The 22719-nt window shown below is 44.5% G+C and overlaps 1 protein-coding gene across 4 annotated transcripts in view; it reads left to right on the top strand.

The window, feature by feature from the left end:
- The first annotated feature begins 10109 nt into the window (after nt 1-10109).
- The window catches only part of KIF20B (kinesin family member 20B), a 68387-nt gene continuing 55777 nt past the window's right edge, over nt 10110-22719 (top strand). For 2 of the 4 annotated variants that reach the window (XM_058671158.1, XM_058671156.1), the window contains exons 1-5: nt 10137-10217; nt 15011-15138; nt 16618-16765; nt 19375-19461; nt 22349-22465. In XM_058671158.1, the coding sequence (XP_058527141.1) occupies nt 16619-16765; nt 19375-19461; nt 22349-22465 (351 nt within the window). In that variant the 5' untranslated portion in view covers nt 10137-10217; nt 15011-15138; nt 16618. Of the gene's footprint in view, nt 10218-15010; nt 15139-16459; nt 16766-19374; nt 19462-22348; nt 22466-22719 lie in introns of those variants that run through there. The other 2 variants (XM_058671157.1, XM_058671159.1) reach the window with 2 other exon arrangements.

Raw genomic sequence — 22719 nt, 5'->3', positions numbered from 1 at the left:
CCCTGCCTGGTCTGGTCTGCCCCCATCTCAACTCATGCTCTCCAGTGGGAGTGGCAGTCCAGCAGGAGAGCCCTGCACATTCCTGCTACCCACTTTGCTCGCTCCCTCCATAGTTCTCCATGTGCTGGTTGGGTGCTGCGATCAGTCTGGCATGGCCCCCCTCACCTTGGCATTTGCCAGTGGGTGCTGTAGCCTGGCCCAACCTGGTCCAGCCCCAATTCCAGCTGACACTGGTGGGAGTTATAGCCTAGCCCAGCCCAGCAGGCACCCAGTCCCATCTGTAATGTGTACTGGTATGTGTTGTGACCAAACCTGATCCGACCTACACTCTGTTCCGATGCTCAGATTTGCCATTAGGAGATGTGAATGGTTCAGCCTGGTCGGCCCCTAACCTATGCCAAATATATGCTGGTCAGTACCTTTCCCTGGCCTGGTCTGGGCTACTCCCTATCGTTGTTGTTGTGCTCATTCTGTGATATCTTTATTGTGCTGTATGAAACTAAACCTCCAGTGTTTCCAAAGGGTCCTTGTACTATCAGTAGCAGCTGTACCAATCACAGAAAATCGGCTTGATATAACTTCATTTTTTTTTCACTTACACTAATGTTCCCTCAAGGACATTTATAGAATTTTTTGGTATGGGCACTAAATCTTAAACATTTCCCAGTCAAGTTGGTTCTGTGTCTCCAAGGGAAAACTAGTGGTTGGTGTTGGCGTAGAAAATATAGGAAAAACATACCTCTGCAGTCCGCCCTCTTCCGCATCTCCTCTGTCATCTCCCATGTTCACACTGTCATCATCTTGTTGCAATGACTGCAATGGTCTCTCAACAGCATCCTCCTTGGGTGCTCTCTTCTCAAGATTAACCTTTGAAAAGATAGTTGTGGGAATGAACCATACTGTGCTTATGCTTCCAACAGTCCAGCAGCACTTCCTCAAATCCAAATCAGTGACTTGGCTAACTAAGGCTTAAAGGATCTGACCTTGGCTCAATGTTTTCCACTCCTCTTCATGGTCTTTCCCACAGCTATATAACCCCTCACTCATTGTCCAATATATATTCACTTGCCCTATACTTAATACAGTTATTAAGAATACATCAGGAACCAAAAAAAAGTTCTTGTGCTCAAAGAATTTACATTTTCAGGAGTAAGGGATTAACAGCAACAAATAAACACATAATAATTAAGGGTTCCAATAAGTATGAAAATGGAATTAAACATGTAAATAAAAGGAAGGCCTACTTGAGATTAAGTAGTTGAGAAAGTTTTCTCTAAGAAATAAGACCTAAAGGAAGAGAGATGTCATATGATGAAGAGAGAGGAAAAACTTCAGGTGTAGAAAACAATTCAAGGTTCACATATGCTAGAAAGTACTTGCTGTTTAGTTTGAAGCTTAATATATTCAAAAGGCAGAGCAGGAAAGAGAGAGAGAAAAAAAGATACACAGGTATCTTTCACCTGTTGTTCTGTTCCCCAAATACCTGAAACAGCCAGGTCTGGCCAGAGTGAAGCCAGCAGGCAGTAACTCCATCTGGGCCAAGTGTGATGGCTCAGTGGCTATATCCTCACCTTACATGCAGCAGGATCCCACATGGACGCTGGTTTGTGCTCTGGATGCTCCACTTTCTTTCTTTTTCTTTTTTTTTTTTTTAAAGATTTATTTTTATTTTTATTACAAAGTCAGATATACTGAGAGGAGGAGAGATAGAGAGGAAGTGGAGCTGCCGGGATTAGAACCAGTGGCCATATGGGATCAAGGCGAGGACCTTAGCCACTAGGCCATGCTGCCGAGCCCTGGATGCTCCACTTTCCATTCAGCTCCCTGTTTGTGGCCTGCGAAAGCAGTGGAGCATGGCCCAAAGCTTTGGGACCCTGCACCCGTGTGGGAGACCAGGAAGATCTGAAGCTCCTGGCTTCAGATCAGCTCAACTCTGGCCATTGTGGCCACTTGGGGAATGAACCAGTGGATGGAAGAACTTTTTGTCTGTATCTCCCTTTCTCTGTAAACCTGCCTTTCCAATTAAACAAAAATAAACCAAAACGAAACAACTCCATCTGGGTCTCCCAGCTTGGTCAGAAGTTGAACAGCCAGGACTCAAAACCAGCAATCCAATACAGGATGTCAGTCTACCTAGTGTTTGATGTACCCAGAGCAATCAACTTATTGTACAAAGTTATGAAGGTCAGCAGGGATAGGTGGAGCAGGGGTGTGGCTGGCTGGCATCTGATTATGTTTGGCTTTAGCAAGCAAGGATAAAGATTTGAATTTCACTCCTTTCGCATGCTTTATTTTAGAACATCTCAAAGTTGTTTTACAAAGGTAAGAATGGCACAAATGTACCTTTTAGGTAGATCCACCAATTAATGTTTTTGTCACATTTGCTTGCATTTCCGCCCCCCCCCCCCAAGTGTTTAATCTATTTGAAAGGCAGAATTCCAGAGAGAATTGGAAACAGACAGCTTCCGTCCCCTGGTCATTTCCCAAATGGCTGGAACAGAAGGGGCTGAGCAAGGGGATATGAGGGGCCTGTAACACCATCTTCCACTGCTTTCCCAGGTATGTTAACATGGAGCTGGAATAGAAACAAAGCATGTGCCTTTCCCAGGAACACTAGCAAGGAGGTGGATTTAAAGTGGAGCAGCCTGGGCCCAGCACCATAGTTGAGTGACTAAAAATCTTGCCTTGCACACATTGGGATCCCATATGGATGCCGGTTCTAATCCTGGTAACTCCACTTCCCATCCAGCTCCCTGCTTGTGGTCTGGGAAAGCAGACGAGGATGACCCAAAGCTTTGGGACCCTGCATCTGCATGAGAGACCCGGAAGAAGCTCCGGGCTTCTAGCTTTGGCCTGGCTCAATTCCAACCGTTGTGCTCACTTGGGGAGTAAATTATTGGATGGAAGAACTTCCTCTCTGCCTCTCCTCCTCTCTGTATATCTGACTTTCCAAGAAAAATAAATAAATGTTTAAAGCGAGGCAGGTGCTTTACTTTGCTTAACCACAATGCAGGCACCACTGATTCAGAACTATGTAATATATAGTTTATATATAGATTTCCACAAATGTCCATGAAGTGTTTTTTAAAAAGTATTTGAAAAAAAATATAAACAAATCAAGACATATCAATTTAATTTAGATTGTGACTCTTGATAAAGCAACCCTGAACCTTATTTCTGTTTCTTTTCTTTTTTAAAAAAAGATTTATTTTATTTTAATTGCAAAGTCAAATATACAGAGAGGAGGAGAGACAGAGAGGAAGATCTTCTGTCCGATGATTTACTCCCCAAGTGGCCACAATGGCCAGTGCTGTGGCGATCCAAAGCCGGGAACCAGGAAGCTCTTTCGGGTCTCCCACGCGGGTGCAGGGTCCCAAGGCTTTGGGCCATCCTCAACTGCTTTCCCAGGCCACAAGCAGGGAGCTGGATGGGAAGTGGAGCTGCCGGGTTTAGAACCGGCGCCCATATGGCATCCCGGGGTGTTTAAGGTGAGGACCTTAGCCGCTAGGCCACTCTGCTGGGCCCTCTTTTCTTTTTTTTTTTTCCTGTCGTGAACTGACATTTTTAAAGAACATGGCCCATTTGTCTTGTAAAATGTTCTACATTCTATGTAACATCCTGTTCCCTGCCCTGATTACTTTTTCCTTCTTAGACTCAAGTCAAACTTTTCCGGCAGGTGACACACTGTCTCACTGTTGGTAATGCCATGTATTCTTACTTGGTCAATATGTATAATGCATCTCTTCATTATTAGTTCTGTTTTTACAATTAAGCAGCAACCTGGGGTGATTCCTGATAACTGTCTTAATGTCCTGTGCACCAACAACCTTTCAGCTAATGACTTTAACATCATTCATTCTTCATTGTGTTTAGCACTCATTAGCTGACCACTATCAATCTTTATATTAGGATTTTTTTTCCTATTTATTACTTCTTTTGCATTTATCAACTGGCACTCTTTTTCCCTGCGACCCTTTATGTTAGTACTACAAAGAGGATTTTAAAAAATTATTTTTTTTAACTTCATTAGCATCATTGTACTATACTTAAATAATCTTAAATTCGGCTTGTGGAATTACCTAGAAAACAGGTTCAATGTCTTTTAGAAATCACTTCATTAATCTTTAAGAGCTTTGCTCTCTGACAAGAATATTCTGGACACATTTTGTAATTTTCTTTTTTTTTTTAAAGATTTATTTTATTTTTATTACAAAGTCAGATATACAGAGAGGAGGAGAGAAAGAGAGGAAGATTTTCCGTCCATTGATTCACTCCCCAAGTGGCCACAACGGTTGTTGCTGCGCTGATCCAAAGCCCGGAGCTACGAACTTCTTTTCAGTTCTCCCATGCGGGTGGAGGGTCCCAAGGCTTTGGTCCTTCCTTGACTGCTGTCCCAGGCCACAAGCAGGGAGCTGGATGGGAAGTGGAGCTGCTGGGATTAGAACCGGCGCCCATATGGGATCCCGGGGCATTCAATGCTAGGATCTTAGCCACTAGGCCACTGTGCCAGGCCCACATTTTGTAATTTTCCTGCTTCATACCTGAAACCAGCTTTCTCTCAAAGGAGCTCTGGTCCTTTGTAGTGATACATCATATTGAGGAAACATTTGCTGGTTTGTGCTCTGCCATATCAAGGTATTAGAGTTTTTAGGTATTCAGGTCCTCTTAATGGGCCAAATAACAACTTTATTCTACTACCTCCAACTCAAATCCACCAGGATCCATCACCCAGTATTTGTTACCTTTCTCTCCCCATTAAAACTCTGGTTTCAAACACTATCAATAAAAATGCTGTTTCTTGTAATATGCTTTTAATAGCTTCAAAATTACTTTATCAATAGAAGTCCCAAACGAAACTTACTAAGCCGATAATGATCTACTGAACTTTTTTGTTTTTAGTTTACATTTCATAGGAGACTTCACTGCACATACAGAATTGAAACCCGGACAACTATAGAAATGTGATTGGACAAAGAGGTTATGCCTAATAGACTAACTGCAAGCCCTCTCTACTGAGTGAATTCCTGGTCTCCTTGGTACACTCTATCCTGCAATATGGAGTAGATTTTCTTCTGAAACAGGGGTTTTCTGAACTATTATGAGATAAGGTAGCTTGGAGAATTTCTTTAAGGCCATTTTCATGAGAAAAAGATCAAGCAAGATCAGCGTTTCTGTCACCTGTCTTAGGGAAGAGAAATTCCAGTTTCTTTGTTCTGTCTTGGAGAAGGAGTAATGAGCCAGGAACTGTGGATGAACCCAAAAATGTGTATCATATTTTCACACATGTATACCATATTTGTTAATAGATTGGACACTATGAGATGAATAACAATTAATAGTCAAATAGAAGAACTATAGCATTAGACTACAATGAAAGTTGTATAAACATGACCTGAATTAAAATATATTTTACTGTACTCTCAGGTCTTCTCGTAATGATGTAAGGTGATAGGCCTACAGGGTAAGACGAAGTGAGGCAAGTGACAGAGCGTTGTGATGTGGCATTAATGGAGATTCTCATTATGCGTATTTCAGACTGTGGTTTACCCTGGGTATCTGAAATCTTGGGAAACAAAATTGCAGCTAAAGAAGAATTGTTGTATTCCTTTGTACCTTTGCTTTCTTTTTCTAGCTACCAACATAAGTACAATTTTATTCCAGAAAATCATTGAAAGGCTATTAGCAAGGAGATGATCTGCTCATTCAGATTTGGAGATGAGTTGGTTGCTCTATGAAGAACATGGGAAAGGTGAGCACAACTGCCGGAGTCCAGCTCCAGCTGAGTCCAGAACTCGGGAAGGGTGCGTGGATGAGGCGTGAAGAGAGAAAGAAATGAGACGGACCACCAGGATTCCTTGATCGTAGTGGACCAAGCGAGAAAGCTGTCCACTTTATTTATACAGAAGCAGTACAAAGTTTTTTCTTAGGGGCATATTGACATAGCTTCATAGCTTCAAGGGGGCACAATTTACAACTTTTTGAGAAATGATTGAAGAAGGATTCCACATTCCTTGTTTATCTTGGCTTGCCAGTCTTCATCTGCTCTCCTCAGGCCTGGGCTATAACCTAGGCGCCATCTGTGTCAACCAGACACCTACCTTGAATTATGTATGAGTTAAAAGGACTGGGGCCTTGGTCTATGGGGATCGGGGTTATTGACATTAGTTGGCCATAGGTCTGTAAGCTCACACAGTTTGTTAACCAAACCAGTAATGCAAGGGTAAAAACGGCGGAAAGAATTGCAGTTAGCAATGAGCTAAGTTACTCTATTTAAGTTTCAACTCTACAATGGATGAGTGAGTGTTTCCAAAGACAATTCTACAAATTGTTTCAGTATTAGACAAGGCATTATACATTCCAACGTTGCAACCAAGAGTTTCTTAGTAGACAACACATCTTATGCAGTAATACACTCCTAATACCATTCTTATTCAACGTATCTATCACTAAATGGGAGAAATACATCAAGAGAGAAAAAACATGAAGATCTAAGACAAAAAGTTATAAACATTACATTCCTCTACAACTGCAGGCTCTACAACTTCATAAGTGATCAAACAATAATCAAAAATATATCTTTATGATATTAGTGAAATCACCCTGTATTTCCTCTAGCTAAAAATTTATGAAAACAACTAAAGCAACTACATTTTCTATATTCTAAAGAATTGCAAGGACAGGCTAACCTTTAAGACCACAGTAACTATATTTTTGCCTTAGCAGGACAGGCTTCAGGGTTACAGTAGCTATATTCTTCGTCACAGCAGGATGGCCTTTAGGGTCACAGTAACTATATTCTTTGTCATAGCAGAATGACCTTTAGGGTCACAGTAACAGGATAACTTTTAGGGTTCCTCTTATCAAGCCATTCCCCAGAAAGCATGCTAAATATCTGGGCCAGATTTTATGGCAATGGGTAAACAGCACAGACTTAATTATACTCCTGTGTGTAGTTAAAGGCCCACTCACCAGGACATCCTCAGTAACATTAACTCTTAAGCTCACATTGGTTGTAAAAGCCATCTCACAGGGGCAGACAATGCCTCAATAGATTACAAAATTCTTAGTGGGGTGGTTGAGTGCCCATGCGAAGGGGAGTGAAAACTGTGTCAAGGTGGTCAGAGATGAATCCACTTAGCCCTGCTAAGCAGCTGGTAGCTCCCCGGGCCCTGCCAGTCAGGGAGCTGTTCTCTTCACACCTTCGTGTTATTCACACCTACTGCATGGACTCCATCACACAACCTGAAAGACCAATGGGCTTGGAGGAGGCTTGGCCAGTGACAAGGGAAAGGGCTATTGACTTCACTTATAATCCAAAAGTACAAGAGATGTGCTTGACTAGGAAGTAGACTGAGGATGAAAATGGAAGATGCAAAGAGGATCCCTCTGCCTTCAGGAACCAGACAGGTGGCAAGCACTTTTACTGAGATGGAGGAGGTTGGGGTGCATAGGGTTTGGGTTTTGTGGTGAAAATTAAGAGTTCTGGGCTCTGTATTGTGATGCAGTATGTTAAGCAGTAACTATAATGCCAACATCCCATGTGAGCACCAGAAAGAGTCTTGGCTGCACTACTTCTGATCCAGCTCCCTGCTGATGTTTCTGGGGAAACAGTAGACCATGGTCCTAGTGTGTGGACCCTGTACCCATGTGGGAGATGTGGCTGGAATTTTCAGGGTCCTGGCTTCAGCCTGGCTCAGCTCAGGCTGTGGGAGGCATCTAGGGTGTGAACCAGTAGATGGGAGATCTCTCTTTTAGAACTCTGCCTTACAAATAAATAAATCTCAAAAAACAAATACATGGGCCCAGTGCAACAGCTCAATTGGCTAATCTTCCCCCTGTATGCACAGGACTCCCATACAGGCATTAGTTCTTGTTCTGGCTGCTCCACTCCCCATTCAGCTCCCTGCTTATTACCTAGGAAAGCACCAGAGGATGTCCCAAAGCTTTGCAACCCTGCATCCATGTGGAAGATTTGGAAGAAGCTCCTGGCTTCAGATCAGCTCAGCTCCATTTGTTATGGCCATTTGGAGAGTGAACCAGCAGAAGGCAGATATTTCTGTCATTCTTGTTTTCTGTAAAGTTTGCCTTCCCAATAAAAATTTTAAAAACCCTTAAAAGAAACACATAAGCATGAAGAGTGCACACTAAGCATGCTAGCTTAGTGGCATTTGTTACACACTCACTGGGAGAGGTCTGTGCAGGACATGGCATTTAGCAGTCAGAAAAATGCTACTTAAGCCACAGGGTGGCTCAGGACCAAGCTCTGAGCACTCCAATCATTCACAGCTTGGGTAGAAGACACAGAAAAGGAGGCTAAGATGCCTAGGTAGAGCGGTGAGGAATAAAGGGGAGCAGGGTGGTCCAGAAGCCAAATAGTGTTTGCATGGATGAAACATTCATCTGGCGATAGCTGTAACAAGATGACAGCAATCCCCTGGATTTGCAGCTCCTCTCCTCCCATGTGCCTGGCATGATGTTCCCTCTGCCTAGAATAGTCACTTTTTCTTCTTCTTTTTTTAACCTAGCTAAATCCTAATGATTCAGATTAAACATTATGTGTTTAGGTTACCCCATGACACCTATTACAGCTCAGGAGTATTTCAAACATGTGAGTACAGATGTCATTTCTCCAATATGTGTATTCTTGTCCATTTGCATGTAAACCCTCTGAGGGTCAGTGTCTTGATGCTTGTCCTCTTGCATTGTTTCCTCTAACTCTGAGCAAAGTGCATGATCTATAGGTTGTCAGTAAATCTGTCAAAGAAGAAATAAATGAAGTGTTTGAAGATGCACCTGCCAGTCTTCACCACGCCTTCACGTGGCTTAAGAGCTGTGGACCAGCAACAATGAGCAAAATCAATAGGAACAACCAAAACACGGAGTAACGGAGCCTTTCAAAAAGGGTCCACTGAACACCATAAGCCCACTCTAGACGGAAAAATTTAGGATTCACTTATCTCCCCACACCCCGTCCCTTTCACATCTACTTTTTTGTTCATTGTCCTGTATCCTCTTCTCTACTCCAACCCGCTCACTTCACATTTAGTTATTTTCCAGGAAAAGAAGGTAAACTGAAAGAGATTATAAATTAATGAGGGAAGGGATAGGGCAAAAGAAACAGGCGCAGAGCATGATAAGGAAGACAGTAAGCTCATGGAATTAGATGTTACAAAAATGCTTCCAATCAGGTAAAACAATTGAAAATAAGGTCCAATGTAGGAGGGTGGATGCCAAAACCAGCTGCGTTTAAATCTAAACTCGGTTGACCTCTGAGTACATGACTTAAGGCTCCAAACTCAGCGTCCTCAGTCAGAATCCACACAATGGGATAAGTACAGCGTGCCTACCTCAAAGGGATGCTCTCAGGCTCAGGGAGAAAATCCATGTAAGATACTGCACCACGACTGGCACAAGGTCAAGGCTCGATTCAAGTCAGCAGTTCAATGTCTTTTTTTAAAATGAACTGAGGCCCAGAGAGACCTCACCTGAGTGGTAAGTAACTGTCCTAAGAATGTGTTTAAAACTCTACTCATTTAAGGAGCGTCACTGTAAACGAAGCACTGGCAATTACAATCTGGGCACTGCCAAGGCCTTGTTTTTTGAAAAAAATCATTGCGGCTGCCTCATTATTTCCATAGACAAAACAAAACAAAACCGCTGCTAGAAATCCATTCTGGGTGAAATCTGTTTTCGCCCACGCAGGCCGAGGGAAGTGGTTTGGGACCGGGGCTAGCAGGGACAGGCCGGGAGGGGAGCTAGCCGGCCAGTCAGCAGTCCGTCCTCGCGGAACCCAGCCGTCCTCGCGGAACCCAGCCGTCCTCGCGGGCCCCAGCCGTCCTCGCGGGCCTCAGCCTCCGGCCTGTCTCCAAGAAGCCCACAGCCAGGGTCTCTCCTCCGGTCGCCGGCAGCCCTGAGGGAAGCGACGAGCTCCGCACCCGGCCCGCCCACGGCCCGCCCCCCTGCGCGCATTGGTGGCCTCGAGGCCCACGTCCCGCCCCCCTGCGCGCATTGGTGGCGTCGAGGCCCACGTCCCGCCCCTAGATTTGAAAGCTGGAGAGAGCCGCTGGGGGAGCTCGCTCGCGAACCGCGAACCGGCGGCGTTCCGGAAGCTCCGCCCAGTCCCGGCGTGCAGTGCGCTGCTCGGGACCGCCATTCTTTGAATTTAACATCGCGCTGGCTGGTGTTTACCGTTCGGGCTGCTCTGGTGATGATAGAAGGTGAGGTGGTATGCGGGTCGAGGCTGGGGAACGAGGGGCAGCGACTGGGTCAGGTACCGGCCCGAGGTGAGGGAACGGCCGTGTGTCAGGAACTCGGTTGAGAACGGCTCGGCGAGAATCAAACCATTTCACTTGGTTGATCTCCACCCTGAGTGGCACAGAGGAGTTCGCCTCATCTCTTTAGGCCTCAGTGTCCTCCTGGTGCCCACTTGGGACCCTTGTCAGGATTGAATGTTCCCGTGCCACCCTGTTGGCACGCAGTACTGTCGTTGTTGTTGGCGAGGCGCTGGTGCCCAGCCTAGTTCCCTCAGCTGAGCAGTGTGCCTGGCAGCTGAGCTGGCTGCTTTCTTATCCGGATTGATGGCCATGGGATCCTGGCAGGACTTGGTGCCAGATGCCGGCTGGGTTCGCTCCTGGCAGGACTTGGTGCCAGGCGCAGGGGGTGGGTTTCCATGTGACAGGACTTGGTGCCAGGCTCAGGGGCTGGGCTCCCATGTGGCAGGACTTGATGCCAGTCACAGGGGCTGGGTTCCCATGTGGCAGGACTTGGTGCCAGGCACAGGGGCTGGGTTCCCATGTGGCAGGGCTTGGTGCCAGGCACAGGGGCTAGGTTCCCATGTGGCAGGGCTTGGGGGGGTGGATCCGTATGCCCGTGATCACGGGAGCCCTTCAGGATAGGCTACACCCCACCTCTTCCTAGCTCTGTTTCTTGGCTGCCTCCTCGGTAAACGAACGACTCGTTGGACACACGTTCTTGCCCTGTGAGTTAGCTTTTTAAGTCTCTGTTTAAGCTTCGTTGAGCTTTGTTGAGAAGGGAACATGCTTAGACAGTTTATCCAGGAGTAGTGTAGCAGTGTGCATATGATGTGTTCCATTTCCTAGACCCCACATTCCAAGGTACCGAGCAATAAAATATTAATATATGACATAATTAATATTATAATATGTAGTATACTATTGTAGCATAAAATTAGCACACATTTTTTGAGGTTACATATTGTGCATCAGATTCAGAAGCCTCGTTCAATGGCAGACTCTGGTTTTTCACTCAAGTCTTCAGTCACAGGAGCTTGCAGTCATGAGACTGTTGTTTTGAAATGAGAAATGAGGTCTTGAATCCTGCTGGCACTTGAGTAGGATCTCTTTTATTTTTTTCCTTCCTGCATAGAAATGTTGTGGGGTTTTTTTTAACCTTTTTTTTTTAGGCTGCTGGACAGAGAATCTTCATCTTGTAAGCCTGTGACTTTGTTGTAAAGTCCTTGCCTTAAGGTGCCATCTAGTCAGAAAGGCCACTCACCTAAGTCTTCTGAGATATTAGAACTGACACAATATCTCAGCAGGTTTAGAAATATTAGGGAGTTGCTTATTCATTGAAAATGAGCATGTGAACAAATACAAACTGCCTTATTACAGCATTTTTTGGAGAGAGAGAACTATTTTTTTTTTTAAAGATTTTATTGTTATTGGAAAGCCGGATATACAGAGAAGAGGAGAGACAGAGAAGAAGATCTTCCATCCGTTGTTTCACTCCCCAAGTGAGCCGCAACGGGCCGATGCGCGCCGATCCGATGCCGGGAACCAGGAACCTCTTCCAGGTCTCCCACGCGGGTGCAGGGTCCCAATGCATTGGGTCGTCCTCAACTGCTTTCCCAGGCCACAAGCAGGGAGCTGGATGGGAAGTGGAGCTGCCGGGATTAGAACCGGTGTCCATATGGGATCCCGGGGCTTTCAAGGCGAGGACTTTAGCCGCTAGGCCACGCCACCGGGCCCAGAGAGAGAACTATTTTTAACGAACATTTTGTCGGTACTTTAAAATCAACAGTTCAAGGAAGCCAGAGTCAAGGTTACCTTCTGTGTTGCAGGTGTTTGCAGGAAGTATACAATGTGAACTAGCGAGTTAGTACTCTCATGGTAAACAGCATTGGCTGCCTGGATCAACTGGTCCAAGGAGGACTTATCAGGGTCTGCCATAAACTTTTGAAGCTTTCTCCTGATATCTGGGGCAGACTGCACAAGGAACTTGTCCTTGAGGATCACTCCACCCTCCACTGTATCTGGGTCTAAGTTGGTGAACCTCACAATTGCCCCTTTGAGACGTTCTAGAAAGGTCATTGGTGGCTCATTCTCTCCCTGATGAACCGTGGTGAGTTGGCTATAGTTTAGAGGCTTAACTTTTGCCCTACTTAGTCCTTCTAAAATACAATAAATGAAATGATTTCGCTCCCACTCATGTCTTTCATCCTCTGGATCCCAGTTGGGATTCTTCATGGGGATTGCCTCTGCTCCAATAGGGGTGTTTGCCTTGTCTCTGATGCTTTTCCCTTGAGCTGCATAATAACTGTTTCCAGTCTCACGAGCCTTTCCCAGCACCCTCTCTTTCTCTAAGGAAGTCAGAGTGTTGTCTAACAGTAACATTACATTCTTCCAAGCTAAGTCATATACTGACTGGAGTCGTTCAAAAGTTTATACATATTGATCAGGGTTGTCGGTGTAACTGCCCAAATCATTTTTTATTTCCTTGAGTTCTCCAAGCAAGAAAGTCTTATAACCAATCTGTATCCCAAATTCTCCTACCCCCACAGCTTGAAGAGGAAGCATGGCTTCTCCCTTCACTCTAGGATAAGGCCTAGAAGACTTTTCGTTTGATGCCTGCAGATAAGGGGGGGGGCAGGGCTCCTCCGGATGAGATAAGTAGAGACTAGGTCCCTGTGGAGGAGGGGCTGAGAGAATCCCTTCAGGTGATTCCTTCAATGAGGGAGGAGACTCTTTATTCACTTGCAAATTACCTTCTTCCTTTGAATCTGAAATAGCCAACTCCCCAGTTGTCTGACTTAGGTTTTTTCCTATTCTGACATTCTTAAGGTGATCCCGGAGGTAGAGAAACATTCGAATATAGGAGATTTCTACCCACCTTCCCCCCTGTCTACAATAATTGTCCAATTCTGAAATAGTATGGTAATTAAGACTCCCTGTGGGAGGCCAAGTTTCACCATTAGCAAGGAAGTATTTGGGCCAAGCCTTCATGCAGAAAAAGATCGAGTCCTTCTTGCTCACAATCCGCGAGCCAAATATGTCCCAATTTTTAAGGATACAACCAAGAGGTGTCCGGGAGTCCACTCGAGAATTTTGAGATCCCATCTTATAAAGTCTTCTCTCGGTTGAGTTGGGCCACGTGGCTCCCGTCTAAGTCTCTTTTTTCACGCCCCACGTTGGGCGCCAGGGAAAATATGTTACCAGAAATGCCCGGTGGGTTCTTTCCTCAGCTTAGTATAGAAATAAAAAGCCGGGAATCTGTTGCAAACAGATAAGTTTATTTGCGAAGGGATCAGGTGAGCAGGGAAGGGAGGGAAGGAGAAGCACCTCCGAAGAGCTGGGAGGTGGGGTGCCTCTGGAAAGGGGAGGGTGAGAGACACCCCACTCATGGTTTTGACAAACTTTTCTCCTGTGTTCCACAGCGGTGATTAGTCTTCACTATACTGAAATTTTTTTTTTTGAAAGGCATAGTGACAGAAAGAGAAAGATCTTTCATTTCTTTTGGTTTGCTCTCCAACTGCCCATAATAGCCAGGCTGGAGCTAGGAACTCCATCTGGTTCTGCTAGAAGAGTGGCAGGAATCTGTTGGCAACGCCCGCGTCACCATCACCGCGTACCCCGAGCCGAGCGGAGGGACTAGGGTTACAAACAGACAACACACAAGACAACACAAGACAACACGCAGTGGGTCACTCTTGTACACAGAATGCCCAATTTATTCCAAGTATCCTCCATCTTTTATAGTCTGCTTAGTCCCTCCCAGTATTATCCCAATGTTCAAGCAACACCTAAGCTCCCCTGGGGGCATCTTAACAAAAGGAAAGTAAAAAAGAGGGAACTTGCAGTCAAGCCAGGTGCTAAATGCATTAGGCCAAGATTTCCCACTGCATTACCTCTTAGAAACAAGCTAAGCTGTGGAGTTAACCCTTGGGAGACTGGGCCCTGCAGGAATCCAAGAACTAGAGTGTGGCATATGGGCATACCAAGAAGCTGCTTAACTCGACAATGCCACAGTATCTGCTACTGTGTCACTTTTAATAATTTTCACCCATACATTGCCTGTTTGGAATAGTCTATCTGTAGTCTAAGCATGAAAGATGTAAAACCTGTTGAATTATATAGTTAGTTTTGTTGTTTACATGGGCCTTGTCAAAAGCAAATGCGTGGTTTCCTTAGCCTGATTTTTTTATTTAGGAGGAAAACCAGCAGTGCTGTGACAGTTTGATAATTTCAGGGGTCAAGCAGAAATGTGGGGTTGTGTGGTGGTGGTGAACAACAAGCTTTATTTGGACAGTGCTTTGACAGAATTGCCTGCTGGGGCGGCCCCTTGTTGTAGGCCTTGCCTTAGGAGTGGTTAGGGGCTTCCATCTAAGGGGATCACAGGCAGAGAAATTTGAGAGAGAAGGAGAAAAATTAGTGAAGAACTTATTTGTCTAAGTGGTATTGCTCCTCTTTCTAGAGCTTGGTGGCTTCCGGGTCATAGACCTTGGAAAGACTGCAGTAGCCTGAAGTCCTGCTTGTCCCAGGGATTCTTTGTGCTTAGCAGATATTGAATGTAGTTTCATGGGTTGTGCATGTCAGGTTGACTCTAAATGGCTAATGCTTGTCTGGGCTGTATTTAAAGCAAATGGATGGATGCATGTTTGAATTTGGTGCTGCAATGCAGTTTTCGCTCCCATTCCCCAATAACTTTGCAACGGATTTTTATTTTTGCTATACATTATACATCTGTAACTGGTGTTTTTTTTTTCTTTTTAAAGATTTATTTATTTTTGTTTAAAAGGCGGAGAGACAGAAAGATTCTCCATCCATTGGTTCACACTCCAAGTGGACTCAACAGCTGGAGCTGAGCTGATCTCAAGCCAGGAGCCTCTTCTGGGTCTCCCACGTGAGTGCAGGGTCTCAAGACTTTGGGTCGTCCTCTACTGCCCTGTCAGGTCACAAAGAGGGAGCTGGGTGGGAGTTGGAGCAGCTGGGACATGAACCAGTGCCAATATGGAATCTTGGAACTTGGTGGTAGATTAGCCAATTGAGCCATGTAACAGTGTTTGAAGCCTAAAGAAAGAAGTTTTCTCTTAAAATTTGACTGTGTGTGTAATGTTATTTGTCTGGGTTCAGCACACTCAATGCCACAGTTTCTTGGACTGTCTGTGCTGACATAATCAAGCTTTGTCTGCCTAACAGACTTTTGAACTACTCCCTGAAGCCAGGAATCCAAGTTTGAGAGCTGCTGTTCTGGATGTCTTATAATCTTGTTAAAGGGCAGCGCACTGGGTGCTCGCTTTCTCCTTGGTATTTTGCACCTTTTAGAGTCTCTGTGAATCTTTTGAGTATTAATATATCTTCAGTAAGGTCACCCTTCAGCTTCCCTTTACATTTAATCTGATGTTTCATTCACTTGTAATAGTTCACTGAGGCATGCAACCTGATTATTAATATGCAACCTAATTAATATGCAACCTAATTCTGCATCTATTATGTGTCAATTACTGTTTTGAATGTGCTTGTATGCATTATTTTACTTTTTACTTGCATTAAATTGAAAGTAATATTCTAGGTAACTGAGTTCCAATGCGAAGACAAAGTCAAGCCCTTATCAGTGTTTGCAAGATGCTAAGTAATTAAAACGACACAGAGGGCCCGGCTCGTGGCCTAGCAGCTAAAGTCCTTGCCTTGAACGCCCCAGGATCCCATATGGGTGCTTGTTCTAATCCCGGCAGCTCCACTTTCCTTCCAGCTTCCTGCTTGTGGCCTGGGGAAGCAGTCGAGGACGGCCCAAAATCTTGGGCCCCTGCACCCGTGTGGGAGACCTGGAGGAAGTTCCTGGCTCCGGGCTTGGATTGGCACAGCACCAACTGTTGCGGTCACTTGGGGAGTGAATCATCGGATGGAAGATCTTCCCCTCTGTCTTTCCTCCTCTGTGTATATCTGACTTTCCAATAAAAATAAATAAATCTTAAAAAAAAAAAGACAGAGTTTAACTTTATTCTTTCATCTTCCTACTATTTACTCTGTGAGAAGATGTCAGGCAAAATGTGATTATTTTATGCTGCCTTACTTTACAGATGACCTTTACTTACAAAATCTTGTTGGATGAATCTGTTCAACGTCTGAGTCTGATAAAAAGTATTAGGCTGTATCTAATATTGTTAGATTTAGAATCTGTAAATGTAGTGTGATTTTTTTTTTTTCTCTTTTCCATAGGTCATTATAATGTTAATAAGATAGGCTAAGATTCTCTCTCCCTGAAATCTGGATGTTTGAAATGGAGTGAAGTAGTATGCTGAACACTTAGGCTTTTTAAACTTTGAGTGGCTTATATTGTTATTTATTAAAGTTGTCTTAAAAAATATGGTTATTCTTACAGAATGGAGTCTAATTTGAATCAAGATGGAGTGCCTAGGCCATCTTACCTTTTTAGTGCTGACCCAATTGCAAGACCTTCAGAAATAAATTTTAATGGTATCAAGCTTGATCTCTCTCATGAGTTTTCCTTAGTTGCTTCAAAGACTGAGGTAAGTGTAAGAAAAGTATTGTGAAGATTATTTGATTGAATGAATTGTGTTTGTGTAGGTACATTTATTACTGTATCTAGAAGAGATACCCAAACTCTCTGGGGCAGTGATGTATCAGTAACTTTCTTATGGAAACTGTGAGCTGCAAAAATTATTAGTCATCCCTTTTCAAATCAGTCTTAACAACTTAGTAAGTATCTTTGCCTTAACCTAGTAGCCAGTTTAGGCAAATAATATGAAAAGAAAATTTTTGACTATTTTATTCTTTCATGACCCTCTAGCGATGTTATTGATGAGATAGGTGCTATTGGGCATTCTACAACTTCTTAAACCTTGGAATCCAACTAGACTTCAACCACCCTCATGTGCTGATTTTCATTGTTTTGAAATAGTGCTAAGCTTGTTTATCATGGGCAATCACTGAAAGATGCCATTATCACAGATATGACCAAACCAAGAGGGAAATATGATATAAAGTGGAAACTGCATCTGCTATAGCCCTTCATGATTACCAGCATGGCAAGCATTGCTGTGATTCCCTTCAAAATGTGAACTATGGGCGATGTCAAACTTTGTGGGAAAATGGAATTAAAGATGAGGTTTATTTTAGTTCAATAGCTTTTTGAAATTTATGTGTAGTTTTTTCAAAAAATTTGTCTTCTACACAAGTTCTCCTTTATTCTGCCATGCCCCCAGGAGTTACGTGCCTTAATTTTGACAACAATAGAGATTTTAACAATATAAGTAACTCAGTAGTATTTAAACTGCTGTCTTACCTAGCTTACGAACATTCCTGAATGTATACTTTGAATAACTTTAGATTGTATTACATTTTAAGTTGTTAATTTTGATTCCTTAGATATGAAATTACTCATTTTTAAAAAAGATTTATTATTTATATCTACTTGAAATTAAAGAGTTACAAAGAGAGAGGGAGAGAGAGATCTTTCATCGGCTGGTTCATTCTCCAGATGGCTTCAATTGCCAAAGCTGAGCTGATCTGAAGCCGGGAGCCAGGAGCTCCTTCCAATTCTCGCATGTGGTTGCAGAAACTCAAGGCTTAAGGTCCTCCTCTGCTGCTTCCGCAGGTCATTAGTAAGGAGCTGGATTGGAAGTGGAGCGGCCAGGACTTGAACCTGTGCCAATATGGGATGTTGAATTAGCCTGCTATACCACTTTGCTAGCCCCTTGAACTGACCCATTTTATAGAGTAGCACAATGGAAGTTAAGGCACACAGATAAAAGAATAATACTGGGCCTGGCACAGTAGCTTAGTGGTTAAAGTCCTCACCTTGCACACACCAGGATCCCATATGGGCGCCATATCGTGTCCTGGTGCCCCACTTCCCATTCAGCTCCGTGCTTGTGGCCTGGGAAAGCAGTTGAGTACAGCCCAGAGCCTTGGGACCTTGCACTTGCTTGGGAGACCTGGAAGAGGCTCCTGGCTTCAGATTTGCTCAGCTCTGGCCATTGTGGCCGCTTGGGGAATGAATCAATGGATGGATGATCTTCCATCTGTCTCTCTTCCTCTCTGTATATCTGACTTTGCAATAAAAATAAAATAAAGCTTAAAAAAAAAAGAAAAATACTTATTTAATATTTGTGATGTTTCAGGGTTTAAGTATTTTGATACTTTAGCTCATTTGTCATAAATGAATATAAAACAGAAGAAAGGAACTCGGTAACATGTGCCTTTTAGTATAAAAATGGAACTATTTATTACATGGTTGCTTGTGTCTGCCTTCATTCATTTAACAGAATGATTCGCAAATAATTACCTTTCTTTGTATTGCTTATTTTTTGAACTTGTTCACAAGCTAGGAATGGTTTTTACATTTTTAAATAGTTGTGGAAAAAGAATGTTTAATGACTTGAAAATTATGTGAGCACTCATCTATTTTGGTATCACATTTGCTGTAAAAGCTTTGATTTCCTCATTAAGTTGTTTTTAAAGATTATTTATTTGAAAGGTAGAGTTACAGAGGAAGAAGGAGAGACAGAGAGATAAAGGTCTTCAATTTTCTAACCTATTCCCTAGTGTTGGGTCAGGCAGGAGCCAGGAGTCTGAAGTTTCATCTGGGTTCCCGTGTGTGTGTAGGAGCCGAGTTACCTCTGCCATCCTCTGCTGCTTTAGCAGGTAGCTAGATTGGAAGTAGAGCAGATGGGACTTGAATTGCTGTCCATGTGGGATGCTGGCATTGCAGACCATAGCTTCACTCACTATGCCACAATGCCAGCCCCTCATTAAATTGTTTGGATGACTTTGTTAACAGTGTCAACTTTCCGTTTTTGGTTGAAGATATGTTTGTGATGCCTGTATCCTGTGTCGGAGTACACAGGATTGAGTCCTTCCTCCATGGCTGGTTCCAGCTCCCTGCTAATGTACGGCAGAAGTGGCTTACGTACTTGGTTCTTTGCCACTCATACCTGAGACCCAGATAGAGTTTCTGTTTTCTGACTTTGGCCTAATTCAGCCCTGACTGTTGGGAGGTTTTTTGGCTGTGAACCAGCAAATGCAAAATTCTCTCATTCTCTTTCTGTCACTCTGCTTTTTAAATAAATACAAATAAATAAAACACAAAATATTGTTCTTTTTTTTTCTTTTCAAGGCAAACAACTTGGAATCAAAAGATTATCTCCAGGTTTGTCTTCGAATAAGACCATTCACAGTGTCAGAGAAAGAAAATGAATCAGAGGTTTGTAGTACATGTGTTTTTTTTTTTTTTTTTTTTCTGCTAGGGAAAAGGGGAGACGCTGCTCCTTTTTTGGTCAAACTACATTTATTTAATTTTATTGGAAAGTCAGCTTTACAGAGAGAAGGAGAGACAGATAGAAAAATCTTCCTTTTACTGGTTCACTCCCTAAATGGTCATCGTGGCTGGAGCTGAGCTGATCTGAAGCCAGAACTTCTTCTGGGTCAAATTCTGGGACAAAATAAGGTGTCCAGAAATAGCATGGACTTAATTGTACTCCTGTGTGTAAATTGTTAAAGGCCCACTCACCAAGACATTATCAGCAACATTAACTCCTAAGCTCACATTGGCTGCAAAAACCATCTCACAAGGGCAAACAACAGTGCCTCAGTAGATTACAGAATTCTTTTTTTTTTTTCAAAGATTATTTATTTATTTATTTATTTATTTGTTTTATTACAAAGTCAGATATACAGAGAGGAAGAGAGACAGAGAGGAAGATCTTCCGTCCGATGATTCACTCCCTAAGTGAGCCGCAACGGCTGGTGCGCGCCGATCCGATACCGGGAACCAGGAACCTCTTCCGGGTCTCCCACGCAGGTGCAGGGTCCCAATGCATTGGGCCGTCCTCGACTGCTTTCCCAGGCCACAAGCAGGGAGCTAGATGGGAAGTGGAGCTGCCGGGATTAGAACCGGCACCCATGTGGGCTCCTGGGGCTTTCAAGGCGAGGACTTTTAGCCGCTAGGCCACGCTGCCGGGCCCGATTACAGAATTCTTAGCAGGGTGGTTGAGTGTCCATGCAAAGGGGATGAAACTGTGTCGAGGTGGTTGGAGAGACATCCGCCAGACCTTGCCATAAGCTGGAAGCTCCTCATGGCCTTGCCAACAGGGGAGCTGTTCTTCTCACACCTTCATGTCTTCTATACACACGAGGAAAATTCAGGGTCTGTTGGCTGGCTCAAAGCTTTGCCATGAAAGCCGTCCAACCTGGTCTGCTTTCCGTCCATTCTCTGATGAAACACTGTCCTCTGCTGGCTAGATGAGCTGGCTGTCATGTCCCCATGTGTGCATCTGGGCATGCTGTCCATTACAGATATCAGTAGCTGAGGAGGCCCAGTCCCAATATGTGCAAGATCAGACTGCATTACTTGTGATTTTCCCTGTGGCTGGTTTTGAGTCCAACAATCTAGTTGGGGAGCGCCTCAAGAAATGTTGCTTGGGATGACCTCAGACTTGATTCTTGTGTGTATCACCCAGTGCAGGATAAGGTGTGGTGTGTCACCTGCAGCAGCCAGTGCACATATGGGTGAATGCAGATGCCAGGTAGTTCTGTCCCAGCACATCTCTTATGCGAACTGATGGGTGCCCAGTGTGCCACAAGTCCGGTCCTCATGTTCTCTAGCAGGTGCCATGGCCTAATCAGGTAACCTCCAATAACCCTCACCAGGCCTGCCCCCAGCCCTGGTTTTTGCCTCTGTTGGATTGTGCTGCAGCCTAGCTTGGTATGCTCCATATCTCATCCAGCTGTCAGGCAAACCAGTGGGCACTGTGGATTATCTCAGCCCAGACCTGTCTTACACATATGCCAAAGGGTGCTAGCCTTGTCCGGCATGGCGTACCCCCAGCTCTGGCTCCTGTGCTCACCAACAGGACTTGCAGTTTAACAAGGCAGTCTCTGCAGTTCCCCCACTAAGCCTACTCTCAATCCCAGATCTTAGGCGTGCTAGTGAGTGCTTTGACTCAGCTTGATGTGGCTCATTCTCAGCTTTCACTGGCCAGTGTTGCAGCCCATATCCCATCCTGTTTCTTGTGCATGTCAGCTGATTCTCTGATCTGTCCCAACCTAGTCTGCCCCAGATCTGGCCCACAACATGCCTTTGAGTACTACAGCCTTACCTAGCTAGCCTATCCCCAGTCCTAGCTGTTGTACTCTCCAGTGCTCCCTAGTGGGAGCTATGTGCTAACAAGGGAGTTCCCTAAGTCCTCTACCAGGCCTGTTCCTACCCCCCCCCATCTCATGTGTGCTGGTGAGTACCTTGGTCCTGTTTGGCATGGTTTCCATCAGACCTGGCTTTTGTGTGTACTGGCAGGTATTGTGCCCTGGCCAAGCTTAGCCTCCTGCCAGCTCCGGCTCCCACAAGTGTCTCCTTGAGTTGTATCCTTAAGCCTCGCCTGCCCTGTCACCAGCCCCAGCTGTCACACAAACCAGCAGATGCTGCAGTTGCAGAGGCAAGCCCACAAACCTACAGATCTGGTTCTCTCACATTCTGATGGATGCTGTAGCTCAGTCTGACGTGGCCCACCCCCTACCCTGACACTCATAGGTGGGTGGTCTGTTCCAGCCAGGCATGCCGCCTAGCCCAGCTTTCATTTGCTGCTGTGGGTGGCGAGTGATGCTATTTAGTCCAGCCCAGGTCTCCCGACATGCCTCCAGTTTTTCCACTCTAAATCACTTTGTTTTGGCTCCCTCACCTACCTGCGAGTGCAGTGGAAGTCCCTACAAGTCATTGCTTCCCTTCAAACATGCCCTCAGCTGTTCCCAATCAAATATGTCACCAGATATTTTTCCCTAGAGAATCTATCACCCCTGCCGCATGGCGCTGTGTGCTTTGCCTGGGGGCGCTGTATCCCCCATGTTTCTTAAAAACAGAATAGGCAGCTATGCTAGCACAGTGGTGTCATTGACAGAAACTTGGCATTGAACAGTCCCAGAATGCCAACCAGCTGTTGACTGTTCTTCTCCCAGCTTTGTAACACTTGCCTAGGTACAAGACAACCTAGGAATTTGTTTACAGGTGGGACGTTTGTGTTAAATTTAATTGAACTTTAATTTACTTTTTAAACATGTAAAATGCCGCTGTTCTTATTTATGGTTGTGATGTGTTCTAGGGCTGTGTGCAAATTCTGGATTCACACAGTGTTCTCTTGAAAGAGCCTCAAAGCATCCTAGGTCGCTTAAGTGAAAAAAGCTCTGGGCTGATGGCACAGAAATTCAATTTTTCCAAGGTAAGTGCCTCTGTAAAACTTAACTTTTGCTTTATTATTTTAAAAGGAAAGAGATTTGTGTCTACCTTGTACGAGAAGGGCTATTATGAAGTTCTGGGAAGAGTTTTAGGAAAACTTCTTCCACCCAGTGAGACTTCCTAGACAGAGATGAGGGAGGAGACCAGACCCATAACCAAACTCAAGCAAACTCCAAGCTGGATGTAGACGGTAGACCAGGCTCTTTCTTACGATGGCTACCTGGTCTGTCAGGTGTA

The sequence above is a fragment of the Ochotona princeps genome, chromosome 13, assembly GCF_030435755.1.
Source record: "Ochotona princeps isolate mOchPri1 chromosome 13, mOchPri1.hap1, whole genome shotgun sequence".
In the NCBI taxonomy this organism is placed as follows: domain Eukaryota; kingdom Metazoa; phylum Chordata; class Mammalia; order Lagomorpha; family Ochotonidae; genus Ochotona; species Ochotona princeps.
The sequence above is the reverse complement of the archived record's forward strand: the minus strand, read 5'-3'. Positions and strand labels throughout refer to the sequence as shown.